This window comes from Ammospiza nelsoni, chromosome 1 (assembly GCF_027579445.1).
Source record: "Ammospiza nelsoni isolate bAmmNel1 chromosome 1, bAmmNel1.pri, whole genome shotgun sequence".
NCBI lineage: Eukaryota > Metazoa > Chordata > Aves > Passeriformes > Passerellidae > Ammospiza > Ammospiza nelsoni.
Window position 1 is genome coordinate 21,304,940 of NC_080633.1, and position 25,603 is coordinate 21,330,542.

The 25,603-nt window shown below is 41.0% G+C and overlaps 1 protein-coding gene across 1 annotated transcript in view; it reads left to right on the forward strand.

Moving 5' to 3' along the window:
• CUBN (cubilin) overlaps positions 1 to 25,603 on the forward strand; it is a 143,100-nt gene that overhangs the window by 43,872 nt on the left and 73,625 nt on the right. The window contains 2 exon segments of the mRNA XM_059475204.1: positions 12,563 to 12,722; positions 20,598 to 20,779. Of these exon segments, the coding sequence (XP_059331187.1) occupies positions 12,563 to 12,722; positions 20,598 to 20,779 (342 nt within the window).

Consider the following 25,603-nt stretch of genomic DNA (forward strand, 5'->3'; position numbering starts at 1 on the left):
ATAAATGTCTACATTTTTACAGGGAGAGTTCCTGTGTCTCTTGTTTATACTTTACACAATTCATCTGCACCTTTGAAGGGAGTAAAAGAAAATGAATGCACCCACAAACAAAATGTGACATTTTTAGGCAAATGAAACCAGAGAGTCAAGCTAAAACCAAGTACCCTTTATTTTAATTTCCTCCAAAAAAATTTCAAGAAAAAAAAGGTTTTCTCAAAATATTCTAGGAAAACTGAAAAGTTACTTCCTCTAAATTTTGTACTTAGTACTGTAGGATATAAAGGGTAGGCATGATCACTCTATACTGTGGATTATAATCTCCTGCCTGCAATTTTGCAGTTTTGCTGGACTAATTCATCCTTCAGATCTCACCCTTGTACAGGATGCCAGCATGCAGCCCCTGTGCTCCACTTAGGGTTTTGCACAAGAGGAACTGAAATTTAGAGAAATCTTAGAGAAGACTGCTTACAGCTAGGGAGAGGACCATGGAATAGTAGCTGTATTTCTGGGGATATTTACACCCAGGTATTGCAGAAGGTTCAGCAACAGACTGGTTGATGGCCTAATCTGCTCCTTGTAGATGTCCTCCCTCACTCCCTCTACCTTTTTACTATGGCAGCTTTCACAGCTCAAAATTGGTAGTAAATTGACAAAAGTGTTATTCTTCCAGCTTTCTCCTCTTTGTGGCCAGGAATGGAAAGAAAGAATAGACATGTGAAGAAAATAAACAAGGGAGCACTGTATTGAGAACTAACTATTAAGCCCTGGTTTGTTTTTGTGAGGAGGCTGAAAAAGAAATATTGGAGCCAAGTGGAGAGGCCAGTGCTAGTCTCAAGATGCCTAAAGTCTTGACCCATGGAAAGCAGGAGCCCTGCACACAGTAGCCAGCCTGTGAGGAGCAAGAAACTTGCCAGATTCACTATTGTAGACAAAAGTCAAGGGTGGAGGAATAGTGCCAGGGGCAAGGATCTGATCCAAGGCACTTAACAGAGCAGAAATAAACATATTGGAGAGAATGAGGAGACAGAAGCACTCTTTGCTTAACAATTTTTCAGTGCTTTCAGTCAAAGAAAATACAGGCTGAAAGAGGTATAAAAAAGAGAAAACCAGGGGAAAATAAAGTCATGGAAGTGTGTTAAGGAGGCTTTTATTCGCAATTCATGTAACGTTACTGACAAATCTTTCTCCAAGTGCCATTAGGAAATACCCCTCGGAAAAGATGTCCTCATTTGGTTGTTGCATGCTGCACAAATATGTGCCATAGTGTAAAAAGAGAAGGAGGTTGAACCAGCCAGGGAATTGAATAGTTTGCTCCCACCCTGCCTCTTGCAAAAGGGGAGGAATTGGCAAGGCTGGGAATGTGCTGTGGTGTAGGGGAAAGGGGGAATCATCTGCAACAAGCATGCAGTTCACTTTTGGACCAGGCTGCAGATATTTGGGACTTTTCTGTTTGAAATCCATATGGAGTCTGACACTGCTGCAAATAGGAAAAAAAAAAAGGACAATTAAAAGAAACCTCATAGCCATTCAGCTAAAAGAAATTACTTTTCTGCCACATATCAGTTTTGAGATTCCTTTATTTCACTGAGGTCTAAGATGCTGTTGCTGAGTGTAACAGAGACATAAACCTGTTCACTGCAGTCTAAGTGGGTGATGCAGGGACCATACACCAGAGTCCCTCACCATTTTCTTGGAGGAAATGGGAACCTGCTGCTCAGACACTTTCCATGTAGCTGTGCTCATGAACCAGAGTGGCCACTGGTGCTGATCAAGTGCTCTTTTCCCTGGGAGCTTTTAAGGGTCCCTTCCCCCATCCTGTTTTGGGTTTTTGGCAGCAGCTCTCCCACCTCAGGCATTTACCTGAGCAGACAGCAACACTCTGTCTTAGCTCTGTGGCAGCTCTGACAGCAGCAGCATGCTGCTCCATGGTAGCTAGCAGATGGCAGGCTTGGTGATGATGTCTCCTCCTGCTTGCTGCGAGGCTGGGGACAGGAAGGACAAGAGTTAGCTCTTAGGGTGGATTTGCTGATGATTACAGCTGTGGTGGCAGAAGGAGTAAGGAAAAGTGGTATATGATGCAAGGACAAGACTAAATGTTGCAGAGGTGTTATGGCAGAAACATGACCTGCCTTAGCAAACTACAGTCAAGAAATGGCAGTTGCAAAAAAACCCCAGAAGTAGTAAAGCAGTTTTTAAAAGTTAATGTGAGAAACAGATTTATGGACATGTGGACATATTTTTATAGTCCCAAACTAAAGCTCTAATTTTTTTTTTGAAATCTCGCTGAAATCTGAAGGGGAAAATCATGGTGCTTAGTGGTGTGGGGACAGCTAGACTGAGCAAGCTGTTTTCCTGAGTACTGCTGAACCTTGCTTGCTGAACAAAATGCTTTTGGTTCCCGTCTTTATAGGGCCTGTTCTTTAGCTTTGTGTTTAATTATGGCTGACATTCTGACCCAAGCCCATATAAAAAGAGCATTTTGCCTCATGACTAATTCAGTCAGATATACACAGTTAATTTGCTATTTGCTCGCTGGCTTAGTCCACATGTGAGTCAGAAGTTATATGTGTAATGTCAAAACCAAAAATTTCTACACATGGGTATTCCTAGTGATTTTCAGTTACCAAAGATATTATCATGCCATAGAGTAAATGACTGTTTCACATTAGGGGCAGGAAGAATATAGTCAGCTGGCCAGTGAGTATAGGTACAAGTACAGTGCATGGTTCTTCCAGACTGAAATTCAGTCACATCTGTACAATGAGAAGTCAGCTGTGTATTGTGTTACCTATTTCCTTTTCTCCTCTGATCATGGGAGGCTTCCTGTCAGCTGGGTCACCATTCCACCAGCTGGGTCACCATTCCACCAGCTGGGTCACCATTCCACAGGTGTTACCCATGGTGAGCAGCATTCTCTTTCTGCAGTGAGCATTGGGTGACTCCAGCTTGGTCTGGTCTGGGCAGGACCTGCATCTCCACCACTTTAGCGCATACAACTACTTATACCTGTGTCAAGTAGGAAGGGAAAAACTCTGTTCTTCTGACTTTGGGGCAATCCTCTGCCTCTGTGTGTAGGTGCCAGAAACTGAGAAGAGGCAATGTGGGAGGGAAGCAAAACTGCAGGTTTTATTATGTCAGTCTCTAGGATGAATCTCATATGAGCACTTAGCCAGCAAATGAGCACTGTGCAGTGTTTCATGTCCTGTCAGAGGATGTTGGCTCATCACTAGTGATGCTCATAGGATGTATGACATTTTGGAAGGAGTTTTGCAGTGAAGTTGCAAGAATATGAGATTAATTGCTTCTGATAAAGACATGTACAGAAGTGACAATAATAAGATACAGGACATACAAATAGCAGAATATTTACTGGTGATGCTACACTAGCTGTAATTAGATTGGGTGGTCTTTAACTTATATTGCTTGCTGTGCCTTGGCTAAATAACCTTAGTCTTTCTAGAGAAGTCATGGGGTTGTAACTAGTGAGATATTGCAGGCAATGACATAGAAATGTCATTCTTTCCTCTACATTCATCAGATTATTAGCTGAACAAGCATATATTTACCTCCCCATCCTTAATGATGAATTACCTTCTTATTTGGTATGGCAGAACATAATCTCTGAGAAGGCAAAGTAGGAATAATATAATGATTTTGCCCTGAAGATCAGAGTACTGCTGTAGAACTGACATATACTCCTTCCTTACACAAGAAAAATATTATTTGAAAACCACTGATCATTCTGTCTTTAAGTGACAACGTCCCTTTATGTTCTTCTGCTGAGAAAGTACAACTGTCCCTTGATGTCCAGTCTGTTTAGCATCTGCTTTTATTAACCACAGGGATGTCATGGATTAGGAATTATATTCTCCATTTTAGTACTCCCACAAAAGCCATGCACTGCTCCCCTCTCCCCCTCCAAGCAAAGGCACAAAAGGCAAAGATCAAGGTTGACATAAGAAAATGATCAGTATCAGCAACAAGACTAATGACAGAGGGTATAAGAAAAGAAATTATTCATACAGGCAAAAAAGACCCCAAACTGTAACAGACAGTCCCAGACAGTTCCCTCTGCCAGGTTTTCAGGGCCAGAGGGAGCTCCTTCTTCCTGGCCCTGTCCCTGGCAATGAAATGATGGTACAGAAAAATCCCTGTGTCCTGGCCATGCCCCCTCCCACCTCCTGCAAAAAATTAACCCTGTCCTGTCCTGGCCAGAACCAGGACAAGGGCAGACCTTGCCCAGCCTTTTGCAAGATGTCAGCAGCCTGACAAACAGATAGCATAATTGTGTCAGGCAGCAAAACAAATTTCAGAGCTCTCAGTGCAAGTTTCACCCCTTTGGTCTGTGCATCTACTGTCAGTGTTGGAATTATCATTGGGTTAATGCAAAAGAACATCTTATGAGGGCAACAACTGCCTGATAACAACAAATGCCTTTCTTCTGCTGCAAGCTAGGACAGAGCTGCACTTAGGACCAGAGCACTGCCTTGCTTGCTTACTGTCAGTGTGCTTCAGCTGCCCAGACTCTTTCAGCAACTGGGCTCAAAGTGGTTAAAATACCATTGCACGATTATAGGAGGAATATTATTGAATGAATACAGTAATTAATATGGCATCTGCTCCTGAGAGCTGTTTCATTTCCTTCTGGTGGTAGCAGGATATGTCTTTTTTTCCCCTCCTTTTTTAAACCACAGTAGCATTCCAGGGATGTACCATAACATCCTTTTTCTCCATCTGGGAATACTGCATTAGATAATTGCTGCTCACACTCATCTGGTCATCCTCTTTTTTTATTGGCTAACATAAAAATATCTTTATATCCCTGTTGCAATTAGTAAATATGCCTAAACTATATTAGGAGATTACCATTATTGCATTTTATTTATGAGTGTGTCTTTCTAAAGTGCTGCAGGAATTCTTAAAGCACAGGGAATGGCTCTTCTTATGGCCATGCATTGATTTACAAAATGTCACTGGTAGTAGATCTCCCTGGAGAAGCAGATGATGTATGAAATAAATCCACCAGGTCCTGCACCCAGACATCAAACCACAGCCTGCTGGCCATGCTGCAGTGGAATCCATTAACATATTATCATGCAAGCTGGCAGCACAACAGCACATCCCTGAATTCCTTCAGGGGGTTATGGGCCTGAAATCCACAAGAAATCCTTCAGTGTAAGACTGTAAGGATAAAAGTGACAATTCTAAGGTTTCTGTTCCAGGCTTCATATACCACTGGTATACAACAAAATCTTAGCCCATGCACTGATTTTCAGTGAGATCTGGATATTTAAAAGGAGAGTGTCAGGCCAAAAAGCTGTCCACCATAAACAGGACCACCTCAGCACTCTGATTTTTTTGTTTTTCTAATTGCCTGCATTGCCAGAATCAAAGTACACTTTGGCTCTGCTGTTTGAAAGGTTACGTAGAAACAAAATTACAAATGTAGACAAAAAACCCCCGACCCCTCACAACAGCTGAATCTGTAGTGATGCCAGGGCTGCTGGTGCCTACAGAAACCTCAGATAATGAGAAGCCAGCACAGACTCCTCTTTTGGACTCTCAAAATGAGTCAGACCTTCATGGACTTGGCCTTTTCCACACCCAGCCAGCTCACAGCAATGTGACTTAGCCTGTTTCTTCAGAAAAAAGGCATGCTGCAATGAAATGCCTGTGAAATACCACCATATGATGATGGTGTGCACACCCCTTGTTGGAGACAGAATATTGGGACTCATCTAGTTACAGCTGGATCCTTGTTTCCTTTTTTCTTCTTCTGTATTCTAGATTTTGCTGGAAAGCCTGGTTATTATCTGTGAGTCTATCTGCTTATCATACTCAGCACAGGCATTGTATTAAAAAAGTTACTTTGTGGCTGGAGAAACTCCATTTAAATCAGCCAAAGATTCCCCTCATCAAAGGGAAGACCCCAGACAGCTCAGAAAAAACCACATTGAATTTGTGGGAGGTCGTGTGCACCCCCTGCACTGTTCCCATAAGCCAGCCTGGAACCCAGAGGCGGGAATATTTCCTTTTTTCTGTCTTCATTTGCTGACACCAAGCTGCAACTCTCTGTAGTGTCCATAGATCTGCATGATGCAAATTTTCTCAAATAAGGGGGGATTCCCAGAGCCCTTCCTGCCCTCTCAGGCCCTTTATGGTGTGAGTGTGATGTTCCTTCCCTTGCAGTTCAGTTCATCTGGGCTAGCACAGCCCTGGCACAGGTCAGCAGCTGCAAAGTGCTCAGGCCACTCTGGGCTTTCAGAGCAGGCACATTCTCCACCCCCTTGGGCACAGCCCCTCCCTTTGCAGGCAGCTTTCCACGCAGATTTCTGCTGAAGGGCAGCTTTGGAAATGTTGTTGTCCCAATCTCCAAAGCAATCCTGTTCCCTCCACCATGAGTGGATTCTCACTGCAGAGGAGCTGCCTCAATTTCAGCTTTGAGGACAGCGGTCACTCCACCAAAATAGCAGCAGCCTCATCACCAGGAATGTGATCCCACTGCCACAAAGGCGTGGGTCCCCAGGCAGTCCTTGGTCAGCAAAAGCTGCAGAGACACTTCAGGGACCCATCTGGATTCTGTCCACCACAGCATGCTGACTGGGAGGAGGTGCCTTCCCGACACAGCTTTGGAGATTTAGGATGCTATGCTGAACAAATAAGGTTTTGAGCGCAGATTTTGGGATGTCTCCTAGACATTCCTTTCTTCAGGAGCAGTTATTTCCTACTCCTGCATCTAAAACAATTTTAAAATTTAATCCAAAGATACACCCTGCATTTCTTACATTCTTATAATTCGTTAATCGCTAAAAAAATACTGGTTTCATAAAATTTCAAGAAATAAACCTTCCCTAGAAAGACAGGAATGAACAGATATGACTGTAGTTAAAAATCTTTGTTTCCTTCGAGAAGGAAGTAAGTGCTAGTGCAGTAGATGAAAACTATTTTTTAAAAAATCACTCCAGTCTAATGTGGGCTTTAACATTGCTCAAAATTTTAAGAGGGTTTTGATTATTTTAGGCTCAGGTTACAAGACAAAACATAGACTCAGATAAAAATCTTACTATTAAAAAAATAGACATTTATTTATTTATTTCCATATGTTAGATAAATCCCAGCATGATTAACTAGTATGCCTCCATGTCTAAGTGATGCCTGATGTCAAATTCCATTGTGCTATAGAATAAAATGGTTCATTAGTGAAAGTGTGTCGTTGTGTGGAGACAAGAAAGGTGCATATGGTGGTCAGAGCATAAACTTTCATCATAGGGCATAAACATATTTAAATAATCATATTAAAGTATTAGTTAGAATGAGTTCTTTAGGAAGGCCTTTTTCTATGGCAATTGCAAACTCTTATCATCATCCAAGCACAAACATAATCTTATTTTGTTCTCCTGTTTGTGCAGAAGTGTCAAGGCTCCATGCAGTCAGTCACTCAAAGTCTTAAGCTGCCTTTGTTCCTGTGAAACAATGCCATTGTGGTGCTCAGCTAGAACACTGGGCCACATCCTGGAGCTTTAATTTGTTTAGATTTTCCTCTGGCTGACAGACCTGCAGGTTCTTAAGTTTGCACTTTACCCTACTGGAAGGAAATGTGTTGCTTGGAAATTAATTATTTTTGGTTTTGTTAATTCTTGTTTTAACCATTAATGGTGATCTCTCTTTAGAGTGCATTCTCTTACTTGGATGAGGATTTTATTTGTTTTTTGCTTTTTGTTTTCTGGTAATATATTTGTGGCAATGCCATCAAAATTTCCTTTCCAGAATTTCTTTTCCTTTCATTTCCTTTCAGGAAGAGCTATTCAGAAACTTGTAATCACTGCCTCTGGTGTTTAGATCCAAACAATCCCATATCAGCTTTCCCAGTTCTGGGAGGAAAGGGATACTTGTGTGTGTCACACTGCCCTGGAGGCTCTGAGCATGGGTGGGACACTCATGGCTCTGTTGGTTTGACCCAGGGCAGTGCCTCCTCTCCTGAGCTCTGCAAATACAGCCCAGGACTGCTGCTGCTGGTCCCTGTATGAAGGGTTTCTGACAGCAAATAGTTTGTTTCAAGCCTTAGTTGGAGATAATTATTATGAACATTGCTCACTCTTATGATGAATTTGTGGCATCTGATGACAGTATTATTTACAGTACAGTGAAAGAGAACTGTCAGTATTTATAGCATAGATTTCCCCCTCATATAAAACTGAAAGTTTGTTTTTGAAGACTATCACCTCTTGATCAAGACTGTATGTTATTACTAACTAGTGTATATAAGCAGCTTTTTTTCCAGGGCTAATTAGGCATAGGCTTTTCCTCTGCAATGTTTTTTCCTGGTGAGCAAAACAAAAAACATGCCTTTTCATAGAAATAACCTTCTCCCGGAGAAAACTGATATTTTGCCTTATCCCTCCCCCCCCACCTCCCTATTCCCCACCCCCTAGTTTTCTGCCAGGAAAACTGAACAGATGGAGTCTTACTACCAGTCTGAAAGGCTCCCTTTCGCAAGACAGAGTAAGCTTGACAAGGCAGTCGGCTAGAAAATTGTCCCTACCTCGAGTACGTCCAAATGGAACACATTCCAAGGTTATTTTCCCCATTTTTTATAGATTTTTATTTCTTCCAAGTAGAGGAAACCTCATTTTCCAGTCAGCTCAGTCCCTGAGCCCCTGCTCCAGTTCTGGTAATGAGTTTTTCTGTGACACAGGTCATGCCCTTTTGCTTTGCTCCTCCAAAGAGAAGCGAACAGCTGTGGTCTCCAGGGCACCATTATCAGTCTTAGTGACATTTTTCCAGGCTGAAGAGTCAGAAGAGCCAAAATGCAATACTGGTGGCCATGGTGTCCCCCAGGAGAGCTACCCAAGCCAAACCCTTCCAGCAGCTTTTGCTGGTCCTGCTCTCCCAACCCATTCTAATGTACAGCAGATGGTTTTCAGCTTCCACTGGGCTGTGGGGCAGTCACACAGCTTGATTCATCCCTTAGAGAGCTGGTACCTCCCCTTTTTACCTTCATGTCAACCTATGCACTTGCTCCTAGGGAGCCTGGTAAGGAGTTTCTTCTAGCAGTTATTGAGCTGTGCCCAATAATTCATTTTAACATGGCCCATGCCCCCTGGACCCAGGGCTGCAGGCTGCTGAAATGATGTGTTCTGCTTGCTGCTGGGCAATTGCTTTGCTAAAAAGGAGAGGCTAAGGTTCTGACTGTGTGTTGCAGGTGTCTGCCTGTTTTGCTGGTTGAATTATCTGCCAAAATTATTATGAAGTGCTTGGATTTTCTGGTGGAGGCTAAAAGGTCTGAACAAATAAATATATTAGAAAAGCAATATACACACAGGAAGGGAACAAGGACTTTCTTCCCAATGGGGAGCTGGAAGAGAGTCAAATTACCAGTTCCTGGAGTCAGTATGGTGCAGGAGTGACTAATACACTGCCCCAAAATCCAGTTGTCTTGCACAATCATAAGGAATATCTTGCCTCATATAGACTGCAGAAGAACCTTCCCTCAGTTTGCAGCAGTTTAAGATGACACAGCTGACAAAGCAGGACCTGACACAAGAAACATTATCCCAGATATCAGGAAAGAAATTATGGCTCATGAGAGCTGTGTGCAGCTTCAGTTTCCCTTGCCTGTGTTTGTGTGAGAGCAAAAGGTGGTTTGAGAAGTTCAAAATGCCCTGTGAAAACACACAGCTGTTCCCTTCATTTAGAAATAAAAGACAGCTCAAAAAAGCCAGCTGTAATTCTAGCAGTCGTGGTTCTGCCTCTCTCAATGAGTTACAGCTGGCCAGGCACTCCAATTCCCTGTGAAATCCTGCTCTGAGCTCAGACCCACGGGGCAGCACGGCATGAAGGCATTGCCATAGTAACCATGCTTTGTGGCTAGAAAACTGATGGACTGTTTGCAGAGGAAATGACATAGAAGTGTGGGATTCTCTGACTTAGATAAAAATAATACACTCTTGATGAATCAAATTGCAGGAGACGCATGAAGCTTTTTTTGTGGTTGTTTGGATTTGGAAGTTTCTGGGTATTATTTAGTCCATAGTTCTTTAGAATGGGTTTGCATTTATAATCACTAACAGAACATTGTAAATATGTATCTTGACATAGTTTTAGCTACTCTTCAGAGTGATCTCCACATTGATTCATTCTTCACCATTCATATTTTTCTGGTGTAAGATTTCCTTGGCTTGAAGCCACAGAAATATGAGTAGTATACACCACAAATTGATCAAAGGAAGTACTATTAAAAAATCTAATTGGATCTGACTTGATTTCATTTTCTGAACTTTTGCCTTCAAAAAATGTGTAAAGCTCTCACCTTGGCTTGGAGGAAGGTCTTAACTGTAATGCTGGGCATGGGACAGCTCCTCTGTCTATCAGGTGGTCCTTCAAATTTTATATGGGGAAAGAATACAGATTGATGTTCAACATATTGACATCTAATCTTTAGGATAATTTCATATTTATTTTCAAACACAACTGATCACTGCCAGCAATGGGTCCGTAATTAGAAACTTTCAGTCTTTTCTGATTTCACTAAGAGAAACCAAATAGAGTGATAGTTCTTAATTTGCAATACACTTAGCTTGCTTTGGGCTTTTCATTGTGTTAGACTGATGGTCACCAGTCATTAAATAGGCCACAGAATATTATCATAGAATTATTCCTGCAATTTGATCCTAACTTCTGGCAGAACTAAATCTTTTTTTTTAAATTAAAAACCCCCCAACCTTTAAACTGGACTGTCTGCTAGAGAATTTGATACCATTCAAGTTGATTTCTTGGTCCCAACTCTGTTTTAAATGAGTAACAAGATTTCTGAAGATTCTGCACGATCAGCATCTTCAGCAGAAAGGATGGGGGAGCAGAAAGGCTGGGGTTAATGACTTATTCTCATATGAGAGTCTGCCAGAAAATATGCGTGAAAATTAGCAGCTAGCATGGTCAATCAACATTTGCTGAAATGTATTTCCATAGTATGACTTATACAGTACTGAACATAACAGAATTCTTAGTGGAATCAAAGATATTCGGGAAAGAGATTTGAATGGGGAGAAAAGATAAATAAACCTTTGCTGTTTTTCTGGAGATCATAGATTTTATTCTTTGCACAGAGACAACTTTACGGTAATGGCTTCAAAAGAGAGAAAAGTTTTTGTTGAAATTCTGTAAGGAAGCATCCCAAAAATGCACAATGAGAATGGTCAGACATGGTTTCTGTGCCAGTAATTTGCTGGGTTGTGTAGGAATATATGCTTTGTAGGACAAAAGATCAGAACTGTCACAAAGTGATAATAAAGGACAAGGGTTGCTGTTTTCCTAAACTTTAAGAATCATAGTAACCAAGGTAGAAATAATAAAGCAAGTCCTAACTTGAAAATAACCAGCAATCTGATATTGTAAATCAAAGGCAATCTAGCTAAAATGTTTCATTTTTACTAGCTTTGCAAAAATTACATTCCTCATGCCTGAAAAATGACAGTGAGATATGGGGTATTTGGAGAGAACACAGAGGTATGTTCAGTGTGATTTGCTGGATTTGAAAAAACTTCCAGAACTAGAATTTGAAATACCATTTAAACCTGTCTGGAGACAACAAATGTAAAGAAGTTAAAAAGCTCTAAGCATCTGCTATCACACCATCAAATTATGTATTGTTTTCATTTAATTGTGACTATATGACTGCCTTCAGACATCATTTAAGTATTTAAATACAGAAATATTTCCCTAGCATTTTGTTGTTTTGATTGTTTGGTTGATTTTGGATTTTTTTTTAAGAGTGGCAATGTTTTAAGAGTGGGATGGAAGATTCCTCATCTGTAATTGGAAAACATAAAGGTTTTTGGGCTGGCTTTATCTGTCTGATCACTGATTGTCAAAATACCAGCACATAGGGTATGACAAGGAAATCAAATTTCAGTAGCATGGCTCAGTACAGTTTTCCTCCAAATCAAGACTTCAGCATGAGATTATGAAACCATAAATAAACTCATATGAAATCTCCTTGTGTTTTTGAAGATTTACTTTACTTTTGGTTTTCAGTTTGTCCTCACTATTCTAGGAGGCCATTGTGATGTTGACTGCTTGGTTTTCTCCATCAGAAGCCCAGGAAGTCCTCATGTCACCTGGCTGCAGCCTTAAACAGATGGACATGTAAACAGAGTTGTCACCAAGGGGTTTGGAGGCACTCAGCCTGTTGGGTGCATGGGCAAATCAGACCCACGACACCCTCTTTTTCTTTCTATTTCAGTTCATTGCCACTTGCCCTTTATCTTTTTCCCCAGCAACCCCCAATACACACCAAAACAGAAACAGCAAACCCTACTGTACACAGTGTGCAGCCAGGTTTAAAGACATATTGGCGTTGTATTTACTCATCATTTTACTCAAATCTTTCCACACTCCCCAGGCTCATGTTGCTGTGCAAGGGTGGCCAGTGGGAGAAGTGACACTATTTTGGGTTTGTTTGTTTGGTTTTTTTTTTTTTTAATCCTGTACCAAACATTGGGAAGCTGCTAAGTTGCAGAGCTTCTTTTTACTCACTGGCATTTTTTTTTAAATTTCATTTCAGCTCTATGATGGGCCTGATGCACAATCCAACCTGATTGGCACTTTCTGTGGACAGTCTCTTCCATTGCCAGGGAGCACTACAGGGAGCAGCCTTCATGTGGAGTTTTACTCTGATGGACTGAATGCTAGGAGTGGGTTCCAGATGCTATGGCATGTTGATGGTAAGTGAGCCCCATTTCCTCTGGGAAGGTTTCCTTCCCTGAATGTGTAAAGGAGTTCCAGCTTATGCCACTCTATGCCATCTAAATAAAAATAACCCATTGCAGCTCTAAATCCATTGCATGTCCTCATAATTGTACACATACTTTCCCAGTGGATGTTTCTGCACATGTATACCATGACAGATCAGCTGATTGGAGACTGAGAGCTATTAGGAAAATGTGCTTCTATTTCCAGGAGTAGGCACAGGGATGAGGGGTGTGTCCAGAATTGCTCTAATGAACAGGAGATAGATGCTGTCATGGGTAACTGTGAGTGACTTGAGCTTTTAATGGGAACATTCAGCCCTCAGTCTCACCCATTTCTATAGAGTTCTGTTTTCTGTGCAGGTTTCTCTCTAGTTTAATTCAGTGGTACTTGTTTCCTGTGGTAGTGTCCACTTCCAGCTGCCCCTGCCCCTGCCCCATTTCTCTGCATGAAATAGCATTTGCCAGGATGTGCATTGAGTGTCTGTTCTTTTGTTCTTGCATGTCATGAAAACTGTCACAGGTCTTATTAAACAGGCAAGCATGCAAGCCAACTATAAACAAATCTGTTAATGATTGTAAAACAGCAAACTGTGTTTATAGTTTCTTTGTAAGTGAGGTTACAAATGTAGTATTTTTCGCTCTGCTTATTTAACAGCGGTTGTGTGCTGTAACAAGGTTAAATCGTGTGCCATTGTACATCCCACCAAAGGGGTTCCAGCCTTGAAAATAATTGAGATGCCCCAGTTGCCCTGTCTGTCTCATCAGTCAGCAGCATTCAGGTTTGACTGCATTTGAAGCAGATGAAGAGGGCAGCAGAGGCCCCACTGCAGGTTGCTGAGGCTGCTGAACGCGGTTGGGATGGAAGCTCCTTGCTCTAGCACAGACTGCTGGAGCTTGCAGGCTCCCAAAGGGCTCTGCCAGCTGCCCAGAGGTGCCTTGCATTCAGCAGGGCAATGAGGGAGCGTTTCTGGGTAGGGGAGTGACACAGGCTGGGGGTGGGATGTGTAGCAGGAGCCAGCAGGGGAAGGGCCCCAGCACAAAGGTACCTTCTTGTGCTTCGGGTGATGTCATCCTGGAGCTGCACAAAAGAAGAAAAAGCAGAGGCTTTTATGCACAGCCAGATGACATCAGTTCCATACAGTAGCCATGGTGCTGGGTTAACTTGCTTTTCTAAAGCTCACAAAGCTTCCCAGAATCTGCCTGCATGGTAAACACTCTTGTGCTTTCTCTCCTTTCCCAGCCCTCTGCCGTCCTTTGCTGCACGGACATTCATTTCTCTGTCAGGCTGCTCTGCCCTTCTGTTCATTCCCATACACTGAGCTCCACCCTGATGCTGCACAGGGCCCAGGCTGCTAAAGTGGGGCTGTGTCCAAGCCCAGACCAGGACCTGTGGGGTCAGATAGGCCTGGCTCTTAGGGAATGTCATTGCTGGCTCAAAACGTCACAGCTGTGACTTCTGACAGCTTGCAATGTGAGTGCAAGTTCCTCCAGAGCAGACCACAGTTGTCATCTTTTTGTTCATTCCAAAAATTTCCTTTCCTTTTCTCTGTTGGTGTCATGCACAAATACAGCTATTCCTCTTACTCTTGGTGGCTACATTGCCTGGTTGCCCTAGAATAAATAAATTAGATATGTCCTTGTGGCTGGGGGACTATATTTACCTCTCCCTTCTGAAAATCTTTCAAGTTCATAAGGAGAAATTCACTGGAAAAAGTCTCCTTGTTTAAGGGAACTGATCAGGAGATGCAGCCTTTGAGTTGGGTATTTCAGAGTGAAGCATTTGGATCCCTTCTTTCCTGAGGGCAAATTCCTAGGGCAATCTACATCCAGATCTGGTAACATCTCACCTGACAAGAAAATAACAGAGCTACATATATTGCTGAGAGAAGGGCTTTTATTTCTGCTCAAGTGACAAATGTGTGCTCTGGAGTTCAAGCTGCTGCGAACTATTTCTCAGGCTGTCCCTGTGCTCCTTAACTGGCAGTTGTGAAGCCTCTGTGGGATATATATCAAGGACATTCCCATGTTTTCATGGTAAAGAGAGCAGCACTTATGTTTTCCATGCCTCTCATATAGTTTGCTTCAGAGACTCTTCCCAGAAGCTTTTTCACAGTTGTGAGGTGGTCAAAAAAAGAGAAAAGCTTACCTCATTGATAGCTGATCTGAATAACTCCTCCTGCCATAGATGAAGCAAAACTGTTTTGATTTAAAACATTTGCATCTGATCTTTCCTGCTGCTGAGAAAACCTGCTTTAAAAAGTGCTTTCTTTAAAAACCTAAAGGCTTTCACAAAGACAAAATTAGTAACTGATCTTAAGAGAATGCTGTTATTTATGCCTAAAAGTATCCTATGTAATTTTAACCTGAAAAAAAGAAATAGAAATAGAAAGAATAGAAATAGAAAGAATAGAAATAGAAAGTTCTAGTGCAGAGAAGTAAATTTAAAAATTAATTTGGTTCTGAAATAACATTGTTCTTCTAAGGGAGTTTCATAGATGAGGTTGGATTTTAAAATTATTTGGCTAAATCACTAATGTTTTCTTCTGCAGTCCAGGCTCAAAAGGATTATTTGCCAGTGGAAAGCTTGAATCTGCAAGGTGCTTATTCTCCTTTCACTCTGTTTTAGGAAGTTTAATATAGGCAAATATATATGGGACATATATTGGCCCTTTGAGAAAGAACAAAGTTGTGATAACAGTCTGGATATTGCAAAGATGGAATGCCAATCAAATTGCTTTCCCTAAAAAAAAGTCAGGAGGCCAAGAGGGCAAAGGTCTCTGAGTGCAAAATTACACCCTTGCCTACTGTCGTATCTGAGGAGACACATATTTCCTGCACACATCACTTACCTTATTAAGCAATGTGCATGAGGGCCTCACTGCTTTATATTTACATCTGCATTGCATTGCAAGCTCACTCATTTGGCTGCTTCATGGTCAATAGACCTTTTAAATTTCATTGCCTCTTCTCAATCCAAACTTGCACCAATGATTCTGCTTTCTGTTTCACGTTGTCAGTATATGTGTCAGGTCAAATGTTAAAGTTTGTTGGCTCTTCAGAGAAGCACTTCAGAAACAGAGGTTAGATGAAGATGCAGAAGTCATTCACTGGAGACATTTTTTCAGGCATCCATTAGGATTGCTGAACAGAATATCACCCTGCAGGTCAGCAAGGGAGCTGAGGTCCAGATTTTCTAAGCCTGAATCATAGCTCTGTTGTTTATTTCTTCCGCAAACTTTGACAAATTGCCATTTTTTCAGTTTCCAAAAATGACTATTCCTTTTCAGTGCCTTTCTGCCACATTAAGTCCAAGGAGGAGCAAGGTCTGATATTAACAAATCAGAAAGCAGGGAAAACCCCAAAACATATCTCACTTGAATTTTTACTGTCTTGCATAAACCCTTATCATGTAAATTATTCTACTTCATCCATTGGATAATATTCTGTAACCAAACCTACCCAAGAGAGCAAAAGTTTTCAGAATCAAATCCAAATTATACTTCACACAGTATTACTGTAGTACAGGCACATGTTTATAGTACATGCTCCTTGCAGTTAGTGTCAGCTTACATTTACTGAAATGATTCACCCTGAGCACCACAACTCGAAAACTCTGTTCCTTTCATTTCCCTAACTTTGGTTTTGCAGGAACAGTGCCAGTTCTCTTTAACCTTTATGGATGGGGTTTTTCTAACATGTGGCTAAAAACATACCCCTGAATAAATCTGAAAACCTAGCAAATAATAGAGTTTTCCACAGATTATAACATTTCTGTTCAGCTATAATTATTTTTGAGAATAGGGATTCTTCTTTGGTTAATGAACACCATCTGCTAACCAGACAGGCAGTAATATGGAAAGATCTGTAAATCATTGCTTGCACAATCTTCAATGAATACGTAAATTTTAGTCAGAGGAAAGCAAAACCACCAAATATATGTTTCCTAAGTTTTCTGTTTGTTGTCTGATGTCCTAGCAACTAACACCAGAGTAGGTAGTAGTTTTCAGTATTTTCAGGGGAGTTCCAGGACCTTTACACTACTAAAAGAGTACCTCCCCTTTCTTTTTTTTTTTTTCTCGGTTTAACTGCAGGGTTGAAATGTCCAAAATTACTGCAAGGAGGCTGGCACAAACTGGTCATATGCTGTATGCTTGCAGTTCAGCTGCAAGCAACTTTTCCACAGTGCAGCTGTCTGCATTTCACAGCAAGACTATGTATTTCTGTGCTGAGAAAAACTTTTAAAGATGTTTCACTAGGAGCAGAATGACTTGGTATTAATCACTATTATTTCAGTGAAGGATGAAGTAATGCTGCTATTTTTTTTTTATTCCTAAAGGTCAACGTTTTTTTACTTTGTTGCTATAAACAGCAAAAATTCAATTTTTTTCAATAGAATCAAACTTGTATTTGATGTTTGCAGACAAATACAAACATTGGGAGAAGGTTTGTATTCATGTAACTTTGTAGTCAAAGTTTCATAAGCATTTCAAAAAGTTCATTATTTGAGTTTTCTCATTTTGGCACTGTAGAGCAATCCTGCAAGTGAGCAAGTGAGTTTAAATTGGGAACATATGTTTTAATCTCTTAAATATTTATGTAAATATTTTTAAAAATCAACTAGCATCTATATTTTCAGCAAAGTGCAACAGAATTGATTCTTACCTCATCCTTATAATGAACAGAAACATCATGCACAGACTTCCTGGCAGCTGGCCAGAGAGTTCAGAGATGGTGCTTCTGCTCTGATGTGGAGGTTTCTTGTGGCATATGCTGGTCAGTCAAAAAAATTCAGGTGTGAATTCATATTTGCAAAGGTCAGTGAGCTCTTTTTTCTGCTATTAGTCAGTGAATGCTTAGGCATAAACTCAAGTAATATAGATCTTTTTGCAAAAAACTTATAAGAAATTAATCTCAGAGACCTAAACTTTACCTTCATTTTGCTGAAGCACTTAAAAGGAATCAATCAATTACATTAAAAAAAAAAAAAAGAAAAAAAAAAGAAGAAGCCTTTTCTGGGAACAGTTTTAATTAGAAGAAAAGAAATGAGACATTAAAAGCAGTTTGACCTTCTTACTCGTGTGCTTCCAGAGAATGTTGATTGAGCTCAGAGGAAACATAAACCTCTCTGGAGAGGGAGCTTGAGTAATCTGAATGCTACCTGCAAGGGTTGCATGGGAGAAAGGTCTGTGTCTCAAAGAAGAGTACACAGGCTTTCCTCTCCTCTGAGCCATTTCAGGTTTAAATAAAAACGTCTTTTGTGGCTATCAGGAAACCCTTAGTAGGAGAAGCTGAGTCATAGCTGCCTGTTAGGTTTTAAAATGTTCCCAGCTTTCTTTGAGCTAAGATAAATAGCAATTGGCTTTGTTTTGCCTGCTGAAACTCCCCTGATCCCTGTTCCCACCCCCTCAGGAGCTGAGACATTAAGTCTGGTTGTTGAGAAATCTTTCTGTTTCCCAAGCTGGAAAGCAGCTTTTTCCTCCTGAGCTGAGCTCTGCCCTTAGTGGCTGTGTAATTCCAGGTGCTCGGGGGAAAGAAAGGCTACAAATTCCACTGAGAGGCTTCCCCAAGGATGACACCTTTTTTTCTCCAGTTGTAAAACCTCAGCAACCTGGTTTCTTTAGAGGGAAATCTTCTAAAGGCACTGGGAGTTAAAAGGGATGGTGGTTTACACTGAAGCCTTCTTCCTCTCCATCTCACTGAATGAAACATGCATGGATATCAAAGTCTCAGGGGATTGAACATCTACCTGTGCTGACAGCCTCAGGGGAGGAAGTGCACTGCCTTTTTCTCCATAGAGATCAAAGGCAGGATTGGTGTAAAATACACTTAAAAACTTCTTCAGTTCCTAAACTGAGATGCCCAGTAGCTTGACGATGAAGCTTTGTGACTGCAGGGCACCTCTGGCTGCTCCATGTGCAGCAAGGTGGAAAGGGAGGAGAGGACTTGGCCTGTGCCAACTCACCTGTGAGGCAGCTTCAGCCGTGTAAATGTTCATCTGGATTAGTGGGAATTCTTTTGTTTTAAAGGTGCTTTGCTCGTGGATACTGTGTGATGGACTGAGAGAGATCAGTGTCACATAGCTGGCATGGCCTCACATCTGTATTTAGATGTCTCCTTTTTTAGCTTAAAATAGATTCTTATAGCTTTGTTCCCTTCCAGACCTGCTGCTCTTTCCCCTCACAGATTTGTGTTTTGCAGTCCTAGAAGTCCTGTAGCCAACTATGAAGTCAAAGTCAGGTTTTCTGTGTGAAGCTGAAAAACTCAGTGGTAGAAATGATGGTAAATGCTTCTGAGGCTTAGAAGCCACAAGTTTGGCATGAAAGACATTAAGGAAAATATTTGCACTTAATTGAAGATCTTGATCTACAGCTTCCTGAAATATGGTGTAAAGCAGAGCAATGGCCAAAGACACCTTATTCAAATTGCAAATTATTCTGAGATTTAATAGAGATTAGAGGTTTTACACATCTGTGTGCACATGTTGAGTATATCAAAGGAGTATTTTATTTGGTTTATGTTATGAAATATCTCCTATAAATAAAGGGTCTGATAGAGATGCTATTTATCAGTTCTGACATACCACAGTATTTGCCTCTGGGAATATAGAGCTCATGGTTTGTGAGATGGTTTTCTTAAGTATTTTGGGGCTTTTCAATGTGACAGAATCTTTCCTCTGGAGATGAAGCCAAAGAAATTGATGGAGTGTGGGTATTACAAAGCTCAAGTGAACCTATAAATTCTGTGTAAGCAAAATATCAGTGCCTAAATTAAACACTTGGGGGGCTTGTAATGTAAAGAGCAAAAGAAAATTGCTGCTGGAAGGCAGAATGGCACACATAAAATCAGATCAAACACAGAATCCTTTTTTTTCTGTGTGTGACAGGTACATAGCCACCCTACTGGCTTTTCTAAAGGTAAGGTTTCACTGTGAATGTAGCTGATCTGGATTTGCCCTGATACTGGCAGGGCTGCTGTGCCTTCCTGCCCTATTTATGCCTGAACTTGGGGTCTGAGGCAGGAAAAGCATCTTCCCAGGAATTCATTAGAGAGGCTCGTGCTACACTTAGCACATCTCCTCAAAGCAATGATAAAACTAGGCTCAGATGTTCAGCTGCTTTGTCCTGTTAAACCAGGGCCTGCATTTCATCCATTGTTTTGCTGCTGGTTTCTTTTTTCAGTCTAGCTCACAGTATGTAAGAACTTAGTCACCCCAGGGTCTGGGGAGTGGTGTTAGGACAATGCTTTCTTATCTGAAAAAAAAAAAAACATAACCTTTCAAACACAGCTTGTTTTACAATTGCACTGTTACAATTGAATAAGGAAAAGAACATTAAACACACCAAGTGTCAGAAAGTTGGTTTATCCACTGTGATCTGGCAGCTTGTAATCGTGCTCAGCAGGCTGAGGCAAATTGCATTGTCTTTAATTTTATGATTTCTAAAGCAGTGGAGAATTGGCATTTTTACAATAGAAAGACCTCCCTATGATAACTTGGCTTGATTATTTGAAGTCAGTAAGAGCTGAGAATGGATCTGATTCAGCTTTCTTGAACTGATGAAGTTAGAAGCCAATAAAAAAAAAATCCACTTTTTTTCTGTGTCTCAGCAGTCAGAGCAGATGCTGAGGTTTGGTACAAAACCCACCAAAACAGGAGGTGAAATACTTCCTGCACAGGCAGTGCAAACTGCTCCAGCCTGCCATTCTCTTCCTGGGTTCCCTGTGGCAGAGCAGACCCTGCAGCCCAGAGTACACATTTGTCAATGAAATGGGGGCTGCTGCCTGTGCTTATCAGAGCTGTCAGGCAGTTTTGCCAGACCTCCTCACCAGGCTGCTTTCCTTTGTTGTCAGGTTGTGGAGAAGAGCTCTCTGGCCCTTCTGGTTCATTTCACAGCCCTGGCTACCCCAACAGATACCCAAGCAACAGGGAATGCATCTGGTACATCCACACAGCCCCTGGCAGCAGCATTCAACTCACCATCCAGGAATTCGACATTGAGTACCACCCAAACTGCAGCTATGATGTTTTGGAGGTAAGAGCATTTACTCCTCTAAAATGCACAAGTTGTATTCATTTCTGTCTGGAACAGATAATCCCAAGAACTGCAGATGCAGAACAAACAATTCTACCACAATTTCCTGTTTCTGCTGAGGCTACAGTTATGTTCAACAGGTATTGTCACAGAAGCCATAATGTTCTTATTATTTTTCACTTTTATATCTTTGGTGACTTTTTAAATTAATTATGATGTTATGCACTGTATGCCTTCTAACAAAAGACAAAGCTCCTTTGAAAAACTTAGTCTTAAAAACTCCACCTTTTATAAAGAACCAAATGTAGGGTGCTGTACCATGAAGATAATTTCCTGATGCAAAGTAAGATGATGGATCACTGCAGGGGATAACTCAGGTGAGATCTTGTGTAGGGCCTTCCAAGGATACGGGGAGATTTATAACCCTGAGTGATGAAAATTGTGAAGAATCTTTGCACTCAACAACAACAACAACAATAAAATTAAAGAAGAGGCAATATCCTAGTCATCCTAGGGTGGTGGAAAAAGGAGAAAAGGAGCCTCTCTAAGGATGTTCTGACCTCCTTGAAGAGATCCATAAGACTGGATGGCCCTGTTATAGATGACATCTTTTCGCTCATGTTGGTAAGCAACCAGGTGACCAATCTCAGCTAACAGAGTTGAATAGACTTCCAGTACAGGAAGAAGGGACAGGAAATAATTTCAGGAAGAACTTTAGAGTTATAGACTTTCTAAACGGCTCTCACTAGAGACATTTGAGATCACCAATGGAGGTACACTTTTTGTGACTTTCTGTCAATGTTAATACATGGGTGACTTTTCAATGTTTTTGTAATGAGTGCAAAAGACTGATTTAGAGAACTTGTACTGCTGCAGCCTTTCTTCTCCTCTTCTGGGTGATGTGATACAGCATACAGTTAGACAACTGTCTGTCCAGCACCCACACTTGTGCTCTGCTTCCCATTCCCACATTCTGATTTCTGCAGGATCTGGGGGTAAGGAAGCTGTTCCATGAATTCTCCATCAGTAACATTGGCAAATACACCTGTATGTCACATTGCTGACACCAGAGACTCTGAGTAGGTGACCTGTACTGGCTGGTTTATATTGATGAAGTCTGTTGTATTGCATCTTCATTGTTCTTTGTGCCCAGAATTACCAGATTGAAGGTGAAAGTTATCTGCCTATACATTTCCACTATGCCTCTGTTGCCCAGAGGAATCCATTAAACAGCCTCCAAATCTAAATTTGCTGAGGATGACCATTTCTTGAATGGTTCTTCTGTTCCAAGGACAATACCTACATCTGCAGATGGTTGCTCAGGAGCCATCATGATCCAGCAAGAGTACAGATGGCTGGCAACAATTTGTTTGGGAACTTTTTGACTGGGAAGGTAGCTGGGCTAAAACCAATTGAGTGACTTGCCAGACACCAACTGCTTAAAGACACCATTTAACAGCCCCCTGCAGTTTGCTGCTCTGTGTTCCTGAGCAAGGTGTTCACCTTAGGTTTTGGGTTTACTTTTTTTGCCATTTGCAGCTTAGTTGCTATGTTTTGCTTCATTCCAACCATACTGATTCATCTGCACATATGCTCACCTTGCTGCTTGAACTCCCCTGCCTCCTGCCCTCAGAATTGGCGTGCTTCAAGTTACTTGTCTCCTGATCTTGGTTCATCCAGTTCCCAACACCTGGCTCTGATCTGCAGGCAGATAATCTAACATAAATCAATTTACAGGGGAAAATTGGTTAGTGTCTTAGTCCATGATCAAAGATCTTGTGTGGCAGCATAGAGCTTCCCCTGCCAAGCTGCAGACACCCAGTGGAGCTTCATGTACCTTGCCACATACATATTTTCTTGCTTTTGTTATAAAATTCATTCATACCATGATTGACATAGTCTGAGCAGGACAAATGATGACTCAGATTTAGTGGGGAAAAAAAAAGAGCATGATTAGCCATTTTCAGAAGCTGCTTTATCTTGCCACCTTCTTTCTTGTAGTTTCTATCTAAATCCAAGCTGAAAACCACACACACATTTAAGTCTGCAGAGTGTTAAAAAAAAGGTCACTGGTGTGCTTTTGATACTGTGTGCTTCAGTGATCACTAAGGTTCCAAAGGTCTTCACTCTCACATTATCTTCCCAAAAGTATCCTAAGTATCTTTGGAATTTGAAGTCTTATTTTTCCTCATGGTTATTCTCCTAATTTCACATTTTCCTTATCTCTGAGTGCTAAGTTCTACTGCTTCCTGCTTTCTTTGAAATCAAACAACTTTCCAGTTTTAATAGGAAGTCAAAATCAGTACTAAAGTAGGTCTGCACTCTGCTGTCCCTCTATGTCCCATTCAGTCTGGTACCTGAAATAAGATGTCCTGTAATGAATATTTCCCAGCAATCACAAAACTTGCTCTCCTGGATGTATTTAGCTTTTTCTTAGGAACACCCTCATCCCTTTGACTTGGCAGTGAATTTAGAAAAATTCTAAGAGAGATTTCTCATTGCAACATCTTTGTTGCTAACTTCACTTTTATACCATAGTTTCTTGAATATTTCACCCTTGAACATTTGTCTGAAGCATACTTGCTCTTGTAAGAGGCAGAATCTCCCTTCCCTTTCCTTTGACAATGCCTCTTAAACAAGCTGTCATTTCCCTGTCAGTATCCCAGGACTGCCATGTGTTTCACCAAAACTGTGCAATAATAGTTACATTAAATTTTTTAATGTGAAATCCTCAGGTTCTTTCCATGGCTCAAGTGTTTGATGCATTCTCCCTGTTTCTTTTATGGCACTGTTGCAGTCTGTCTTTTTTTCTTCCCCTTGAAATGACATTCCTTTTATAAACATCCAGAAAGCAAATTTAAATTGTTCTTAAAGATATTTTCTAGAAATGTTCCATGGAAATAGAAGACGTTATTTTGGACAAAATGAAATAATTGAAATAGTTTTTGAATGGCTTCCATTGAAATTACATTCATAGAGGAAAATTACCATGCCTGTTTTGAATAAATTATGACAGATAAATGATGACATCTTCTCCTTTAGCATGGACCAGATTTTTACAAACTATAAATATATTCTGCCTCAGCAAGATGTAGCCCTGAGCAGAAAAGGAAGGAAGACTGTCAATCTATTTCACTTCCAAGTCAGATGCTCTGGTCTTCTCATTTAAATAGAAAAAAAAGCATCAGGTATTGCCACAATTCTTATTTCTCAGTCAAAGCCAGGCTGTGTCTTTGCTGGAAGTTATATCTGGGCAGGGATCAGTGTTATTCCCAGAAAATCTGTGTCATGAGGGTGACCAACTGCATAAAAACAGCTTTCTGTTGCTCATAACTCTGGAATGCTGACTGTTAACATTAAATGGAGCTAACGGGGCAGAAGCAAACGATAAGAACAGATTAAAACCATGGGCTTTATGGCAGTGTCCTGCAGCCCTGCTATGAGAGCCAACACCACCTTATCTTGGGATCAGATACTCTGGTCAGACTAGATGTTTATTTATTTTTTTTTCAGCTCTGATATCCTATCATTCTTTATGAACCACACCCTTGAATTCATTCTTTCCATCCATTCTCTTTTCCCTCGTTTTTTCATGTGGTAACTATTGGTTTTTCTCTTTGTAGCCAAATATAATATTTTATTGTTTTTTGTCATGGAAACACTCAAACTTGTTTTTATTCCAACCTTTATGAAAGCATCTGATTAATTGAACTGGCCTAAAGGAGAAAAGAAAATACACTCATAACTATAAGGAGCATGCCTCTGACTGCTTTTTATTTTGAAATTGTGCAGAAGCTGTTGCTGAACAGTTAACAATGTAAAGGAGACCCACAAACTTCAGATTTCCATCAATATTTCTCCCCCATCCTTAATTCTTTCCCAATAGGTCAATTTGAATGTTCAGCTTGGGCCAAGTTAATTTCTGAGGAGATGCTGCAGAAACCAGCAGGGTTCATGTCAGAGCTGGGTTGGTTCCCTTGCCCAGGGGCAGAGAGCCCCAGGGAGCACCAGGGATGATGTGAGAGGCTGGTCCATGAGACTTCATAGATGTGTATTAGAAACTCCTGCTGTTTCCTCTGCCACATAGCTTCCCTAGGCTGGTTTAGATGATTAAGAGCATGTGTTCCTGCTAGATCTCATGCTGTGGCTCTGACTCAGGGAATGTACCACAAACACATTTTAAAATTCATATTTGAACAGACTTCTGACAAATGCAGCAGTCACTGGGCCTCACAGGCAGCCAAGCAGTAAGATTTTTCTGAAGACACTGAGCTTCCAGCAGACAAACAGGCTTCCTCCCCAGACCCTGACAGCTTCATTTCAGATTCTGAATCTGAGCTGTGATTTCATCCATACTGACTCCTTTTGAATGCCTTGAGATGATCGATTGGACAGAGGAGCCATTATCCATTCAAGTCATGCAGCCTCCCTGCAGAATGCAAAAAAGTGCTATCTCAGCCAAAATAAAAATGTTTAAGCTATTAAGCCTGTGTTATCAGCCACCACAGCAAAATACTGTCTTTTGAACATCTAACTGACTATGATGTTTATAGAAAAATTAATTCCTTATTTTTTCCAGGGATGCAAGCCTCAGTTCCTGAAGTCTCACATTAACCTGGAGTGACAGATTTATTTTTTTTTCCAGCTAAAACCAAATTATTTCTCTTATATCTTTAACATCAGAGCAGTGTCAGGCCCTCTGAGTAGTTAGTGAACACACAATTAATCAAATTATGTAACAAATGCAGTACCCTTAGCCCTGAATGGGGGGGACTAGCTACGCTCTTTGTTAGACTTGCTCAGATATTTGGCTTGGACAGAACC